Source organism: Triticum dicoccoides, chromosome 5B, assembly GCF_002162155.2.
Source record: "Triticum dicoccoides isolate Atlit2015 ecotype Zavitan chromosome 5B, WEW_v2.0, whole genome shotgun sequence".
Taxonomy (NCBI): domain Eukaryota; kingdom Viridiplantae; phylum Streptophyta; class Magnoliopsida; order Poales; family Poaceae; genus Triticum; species Triticum dicoccoides.
Window position 1 is genome coordinate 416,423,254 of NC_041389.1, and position 7,937 is coordinate 416,431,190.

Here is a 7,937-nt window from a genome sequence, read left to right on the forward strand (position 1 = left end):
ACGCCGAAGTTCAGGTGGAGTAGGCTATGGGAGCGGCGCAAGTTGTGAGATGAGGTAAAGCCTAGGTGTTTTTGATGTGTCTTTGGCCGTGGCCAATAGCGGTATATATAATAGGACCGGAGGCGGTATCATGTCGCGATCATGATCTCAAACCGACTTGGATTCTAAGCTGTATACTTACCGAACAAGAAATAATTAACATGTGTGACAAGACTAAAAATAATGAAATAACAAAAGGAAACCACGCCCCTACAAAGCGACCGACCGGATTTCGGCGGACCATTCGTGCACATGTCGCGTGCGCGCGCCACCCGAGCCAAGCGGGCAAACGAACCCACTATATAGAGTGGTCTCACATGTCTCGGGGTGAGACTAACTTTGGAGCCACCACTTGTTATTTTACACATGGGCCACTTTGAGATTTCAGAAATTGTTAATGGGTCAAGCCCATTATTTTCTAACATCAGACACCAAGATGAGTCCAATATCTAAAACTATTTCATCTCATTGACACCAACCGAACACATCTTAGATAGTTACCAACAAAATTTTTAGTATCTCACAATGGTACCTATTCACAGAATATCGATGGATGTAATCGGGCTCCTTTGATTCAAAGGATTTTCATAGAAATTTTGGAAGATTATAATTCTTAGAATTTTTCGCTATCGAGATGAACATGGCATTTCATTCATATATTTTTTTCTATTTCCGTGTTTTTAGAATTCTGCGATCAAGTGGGGCCTGGCAGTTTGGTAGCTCCATGCAAAAAGAAGTTGGTTTTTTTAATAAAAAATACTAGAAGTTTGGTAGACCAAAAATGCAAAATTGTGCACTATGCTGTCGTGGCTTTCTCGATTAAGGGGGCCCCCGGATTGGTGGCTGCACCGTGCCACCGAGCCTCACCCGACCAGTTGACCACCACGGTGCCCCCGACCTGACGCTTCTCCCTCTCCCTCTCCAATGCATCGGGCAACCCACCCCCTTCCAACCCTCTCCCACTGATTCGCTCGCCGCACGCGCGCGAGATCCAGCCGCGCCTCCCGCCGAGATCTCCCGGCGGATCACTAGGACGGCGCCGCCGAGGAGCTCGGAGCCATGGAGGCGTCGTCGTGGGACGCCCTTCGCAAGCAGGTGAGTACCCGCTCCCCGGATCCCCGCCTCGCTCTCTCTGTCTCTCTCTCTCGGTCCCTGGAACCTCTCGCCGGCGTCCGTTCGCCCGAGATCTGACCCTGGCCGGCGCCTGCGGTACTGCGCTGCCGCTGTGGTACTCGCACCGACGATTCTCCCCCACTGGCCGCTGAATTCATTAGAGGCGACCCATGTGAAATTGGAGCGCCTCGCTCGTCGAATCCGTAGTCTGTCTCTGTGGAGCGAAATGCGTCTTTCTTCATCGTCTGAAATTGTAGAGTTTCCATGACACCAAGACTTAGTTTCGTAGTGGCCATGTTCTAAAAACTGTGCTGCAGCCTGCAGGTATACCTTTGCTCCTCCGCGACCCATTTCTTTGACTAACATGGGTGGGCTTGGAGCAATGTGACACTAATCCAGTGTGCAACTGACTAGAGTTTTGGTCCTACCAAACTGTCCCTTCTGCATCTGATGCTTTTGTTGGTTCGATTGTGTAATCGTGCTTATGGAGTATCTAGTAATGTAATGCGGTGTTAGTCTTGTTCATGAGAGTTAGGTGCTTATGGTTAGTGTGTTTGGACGGTACGGTACGAGTCTATGGCTGAACCCATCCTTTGCTAGGCTACAAGAAGGTGCCATGCCAACTTATTTTCTGTAACGATGTCACTTCTGAATACGACTGCTGCATTAGAGCATGCCCAACGTGGGCGCTAACAGAGAGGCGCCAGGATGGATATCCTTGTCGATTGGCAGTTAGGTCATCGATTCCTGGCGGATTCCAGGCGTCAGGTGAAGCGTCGACGCAAGAAAATGAATCGGACGCTTGGGCCTTTTTTGCCGCGGGATAAAACGATGCTGCACTGGACGATTTTATTAGCGCCTACAGGTTATCGTCTATAAACTATCGGATGCTTTTTTTAATTTTATGATATCTTTTTTATTTCCCTAAGCACCTGCATAAGCGACTTGCGTTGAAGATGGCCTTATGGTTTCATGAAGCTATGAGTAGGCTGATAGATGGTATTTGGTGTACGTCTGTGTATGGCTAAAGTTGTTACTGTACAATTTCTGCTTGTAGGCGAGGAGGTTGGAAGCTCAGTTAGACGACCAAATGATTGCATACCGTAAATTGGTTTCTATGAAATCAGATGGTTCAGAGAATGATATCGAGACTGATATAGAAAGATCACTAAAGCAACTTCAGCAAGTAAATTCTCAAATGCAAACCTGGGTATCATCAGGAGGCTCGGAAGTTCTATCTCATACATTGACCCGTCATATGGAGATTTTGCAAGACCTTACACAGGTTCCAATAAATCCCTCTTACACTAAGTAATCACATTCTTCATAATTACAGTTTGTTTAGCAACAATGTAAAATCAAGGTTTCTATTAATTTCTCCCCAGTCATAATAACCATGAATTATAAAGTTTGCTGTGGAGCAATACGCTTTGAAATTTGGACACTGCATATAGAATAGCTAGACTTCTCTCATAATTCCGAAAAGTTGCTAACCCAACAATTCAATACAGGAATTCTATCGGCTTCGATCTAGTCTCAGAGTGAAGCAACAGCATGCTTCCCTCCTTGACTTGAGAGACTTTGACAGAGCAAAGTTTGACGTGGAAGAGTCTGGAGACTCAGAACAAGCTCTTCTTAGAGAACAAGCTGCAATCAACAGGAATTCCGGACAGGTAGGATTGTCCTGCTTTTTAGGAACACCTGTATTGATTTCTGAAATTTGCATCAATTTATTGTTTGCTCTATTAGGTAGTATCATATTAGTCATACAAACAAACCCAGGATAACAGCTTTCATGCATGAATGGAGTTGCATTGTGTTACTAACATGAATTCTCAAGCATTTCTAATTGAAGGAGCCTCACTCACCTTTCTTGTTAGGAGATAATTTAATTCTGTCAGGGCAAACAAATGAATTAAATTCACCTTTCTGGTGTATTTTTAACAAATATTTATTTTCTTACTGAACACTACCTGCCACATAAAATAAGGGAACCATGTCGCTTTTATTTTTGGCTTCCCTATGGCATGTGCTGCATAATTTTACTGTTCTTGCTTGTTATTAATATGTTTTGTACTCAATGAGGTTCAGGAATTTCACAAAGGCCCATTTATTACATCTGACTTGATTATAGTGCATGCTAATAATTGCATGTGCGCGTCTATTTCAGTTTGAGCAAAACTTCTTGAATTTCAACCTACATGCTTGTGAAATTGCTTGTTTAGAAATCTATGTTTCATTAAAAACTGCAACAAGAACAACAATAACAACAACAAAGCCTTTTAGTCCCAAACAAGTTGGGGTAGGCTAGAGTTGAAACCCATAAGATCTCAAAACCAACTCATGGTTATGGCACGTGGATAGCTGACTTCGATGCAGCCCTGTCCATGGCTAGTTCTTTGATGATATTCCAGTGCTTAGGATCTCTCTTAACGGACTCCTCCCATGTCAAGTTTGGTCTACCCCGACCTCTCTTGACATTATCAGCACAGTTTAACCGTCCACTATGCATTGGCGCTTCTGGAGGCCTGCACTGTATATGCCCAAACCATCTCAAACGATGTTGGACAAGCTTCTCTTCAATCGGTGCTACTCCAACTCTATCATGCATATCCTCATTCTGGACCCGATCCTTTCTTGTGTGGCGACATATACATCTCAACATGCACATCTCTGCTACACCTAACTGTTGGGCATGTCGCCTTTTAGTTGGCCAACATCCAGCTCCATATAACATCGGTCGAATCGCCGTCCTATATAACCTGCCTTTGGCTTTTGTGGCACTCTCTTATCACAGAGGACGCCAAAAGCTTGGCGCCACTTCATCCATCCAGCTTTGGTTCAGTGGCTCACATCTTCATGATATCACCATCCTTTTGCAGCATTGACCCCAGATATCGAAAGGTCTCCTTCTGAGGTATCACTTGCCCACCAAGGCTAACCTCCTTCCCTCCGCCTCGTGCCTACTAGTCTGAAGCCAGCTCTAACTTTCTATTAACCACCGTCCACCTATCGTCGACTAGCGCCACATCATCCGCAAAGAGCATACACCATGGGTTATCTCCTTGTATCTCTTTTTTTATTTGACAGAAAGACTGTAAGGGAGGCCCCTACAGTATAATTGGTGCAACAAACTCAAATTGCAAGTACCATGCCTTGAACCTGGGTGGGTGGGAAGGCATCAGCCCCTTCCCACCACTAGGCTATGCCTTAGTCTGCTCTCCTTGTATCTCTTGTAACCTCATCCATCACCAAAGCAAAAAGATAAGGGCTCAAAAGCTGACCCTTGGTGCAGGCCTATTCTAATCGGAAAGTCATCAGTGTCGCCATCATTGAAAACTGCAATTGAACAAATATGAAAAATTTAAGCCTTTAAAGCTCCCTGTTATGGGTTTTCTGGTAGTCATTGTTGCGTGGGAACATATAATGGCATGAGGGCATTAGTTCAGTACTCAGGAGTTATGGCCTAGTTCCCATCGAAGCATGAAATATAAGTGGAATGGAACATAGAAAGTGACATTGTTTGCATGCTTATGTTGGAAGCTGTAAAGAGGAATAGTACCTAGGTGCAGCTTTTAGCAAAGACCACATGCTGTTTGTGTGAGGGCATCTTTAATGGTTATATGATAGTTATTGGTAAATTTTGCCGCATAGGATATGTGATTGTGGCAGAGAATAAATGAGGGGAGAGAGCAAAGTTGTATGAACTTGAACCAACAACCTTTGCACAAGCTCCAAGGTGCAAAGAGAGCGACCTTATTTATTATCTCATTTCTATTGGATAACTCGATACACTATTGGAATGGTTCTATGATAGCTTGTTGGTTGATGGCCATGTGTTGATAACATGGATAAACATGCAAACAAATTAACATAAAAGCTATTGGAGATGCTCTGAGGAGATAACCGATGCAGGTATTGGACCACAACTTGCAAATAGAAGCTGCTGGCTTAAAAGCTGACAGTCCCTTCTTAAATGTAACTTTCTCGGCTGTCATTTTCTTATGTATGGACATGAGAAATTAAGGGTTATTCCCTTGACCAGTAAGCCACAGGTTGGACCTGTGAAAAGGATGTTCTGACCATTTCAGCAGCACAGGAAGTCTATTCTTATCTACAGACGATCTACAACAGTGCTTAATTTTTTCACTAATCACCTTCTAGACAAAGCAGTAACTACAATTATGAATGCAGACACTAGAGAACAGTCCTTATACTGAGAATTCGAGAACAAAACCACCGTAGCCGTCTTTGCATTTCTGGCCATCATCAATAGTTGCATGTCCAAACAAACCTATGTACTCCCTCTGTTCCTAAATATATGACCTTTTAGGGATTCCACTACGGACTACATATGGAGCAAAATGAGTGAATCTACCCTCCAAAATATGTCTATATACATCCGTATGTAGTCTGTATTGAAATCTCTATAAGATCTTATATTTAGAAACGGAGGGAGTAGCTTAGAAAGTAGAAAGACAGTGAAAGCATGCCTGTTTTGTTCACTCAGGCAGTCAGGCTACGAATGGGATTTGCACTACAAATATGGAATTCCCAAATATGATCCATTGCCTTTGCTAAGTCTTATATTATCATGGGAACTATTGCTGCACAATAAAGAGCATTTGAAGAATTTGTTGGCCTATTAAGCTTGCAAGTTGCCGTTCCTCTGAAATTCGTAGATTGGATTCGGCGTACATCATGCAGTCAGTGTATTTGCTGCTTGCTGTCTGTCAACTGTACGGATCACGGGGTGCATTATTACATGTGTTTTCATGCTAAAGGGGCTGCTGGCTGGCTGGAGAATATTTTTATTAAATTGATAGACGCATCTGTGTCCACTGCCATAGCTAGTTAGCCTGAGCTACCTCTAGCTTCCTCAAACTTTAACCAACTAGTTTGTTAATTTTAGAAAATTCTACTAGTATAGATGGCTGGTAAGCCATGAAAACCAAAGGTGTGTTGATTTGCTGACTTTTTGTTGTGATACTTTTTGTAGCAAAATCTAGAATTGACCAAGCTTTGCTGAACCCTTACTTTTTCCATATTTAGGTGGATACTGTGATATCACAAGCTCAAGCAACACTGGGCGCTCTCATGTCTCAGCGTTCAACGTTTGGTGGCATTACTACCAAAATAAGCAACGTCAGCAGCCGGATCCCCACGGTATGTATCGCATCGTATAGCCTTGTGAGCAAGGGAAAATCGTGCTCTTAGGCTGTGTGTGCCTCACACTTTTCTTCAATGAATCTGCAGATTAACCACATCCTCGCGTCGATCAGAAGAAAGAAATCGATGGACACGATAATTCTTTCGCTCGTGGCGTCCGTGTGCGCGTTTCTTATGTTCATCTACTGGTTGTCAAAGTAGTAGGATGTTGGCCGCAGCGAAAAGGCGTCATAGTGTTGTAAGTTTGGATCACAGTGCCGGTACAGATAATTATATGATTGGTGTTTGTACAATATTGATTCAATGCTATATTACTTTTTCACATCGCTCTTCAGCCTCATTCCCCAGCTCGACCGGACTATATATACCTGTTGTACCTTTTGTGCATATAATAAATAAAAACCCCTCTTACTCCCTCCGTTCCCAAATGCTCCCTCCGTCCCAAAATTCTTGTCTTAGATTTGTCTAAATAAAGTATATCTTTCCTAAAAAAAATCTAAGACAAGAATTTTGAGACGGAGGGAGTACTATTTGTCTTTTTTGACATTTCAACTGGACTATAACATAAGGATGTATGTAGACATATTTTAAAGTGTAGATCCACTCATTTTGCTTTGTATGTAGTCACTTGTTGAAATATCTAGAAAGACAAATATTTGGGAACGGAGGGAGTAGTTTTGTACCTTTTGGACGAGGGATTCCATCGGCATTGCCGTCCAGCTACTTCTCTGGATCCGAGTTTTAAGGATTCTTGTTGAGCTGAGGTGAGCTGGGCTGCTAGGTGGCTGGAGCTATTAGCTGCTCCGCATCCATCCAATTTAATCTCTGCGATTGCGAACAGGATAGACATATTGCAGAGGCCGTCTGGTGGGTGCAGCCTTGCAGGACCGGAAACTTCAAGGGCTACGTACCGAAACCTGCCAAAGTCTTCTCTTCCAGGCGGACAATGACATGGATGTGATTCCGCAAGTGGCCAAGCCCCCTCGACGGGACGGAACGACGGCCGGCCGGCACTGCGCCGCAGCACGGGGGCCCTCCTAGCCACATGCGCCTGCCGCGCCCTCCGGACGTGCGTGCGGTTTCAGGTGCAGCACGGCACACGGGTTCCGGTGACCGTGAGCGAGCGCCCACGGGTTCCGGTGACCGTGAGCGAGCGCCCACGGCAAGAGCTGGCTGCGGTCCTCGTGATCACAGCAGTTGTGTACTTGCATGCATACATACATACATATTCCCCAACTTCCAGGCGAGCTGATCAGCATGTGACGCCTCGTGGCGGCACGGCACACGTCGCCACGATCTACACAGATGCAGCACGTTCCACTCCCTGCCGACGTGGTGGGGGTGGCGAACCGCTATCCAGCGGCAGTACTCACCACTGACTGCCCACAATACACGGAGAAACACCAGTACGTGCATGCGTAGTAACTTGGCCGAGTTCTTCCCCGCCGAGCTTTACCGGATCGGTTGACCACGCCTGGTCTCACAGAATCACACACAGATCGGCAACGACGACTGCAGCAAGATCCTCTCGCCCAGTGGCTTCAGCCCACAGAATCGGAAGGGGGCTGGCCGCTAAAGCCAACTCCACCGCGCGACCATAAACGGACGTTCGCTTT

General features: G+C 45.0%; 1 protein-coding gene across 1 annotated transcript; it reads left to right on the forward strand.

The window, feature by feature from the left end:
* Window positions 1-886: 886 nt before the first annotated feature.
* Window positions 887-6,647, forward strand: LOC119309700 (Golgi SNAP receptor complex member 1-1-like). Its single transcript, XM_037585650.1, has 5 exons — window positions 887-1,134; window positions 2,210-2,437; window positions 2,664-2,825; window positions 6,205-6,318; window positions 6,409-6,647. Exons 1-5 carry the CDS (start codon window positions 1,099-1,101, stop codon window positions 6,520-6,522), a joined length of 654 nt encoding a protein of 217 aa, XP_037441547.1. The 5' UTR covers window positions 887-1,098; the 3' UTR covers window positions 6,523-6,647.
* The last annotated feature ends 1,290 nt before the right edge of the window (window positions 6,648-7,937 follow it).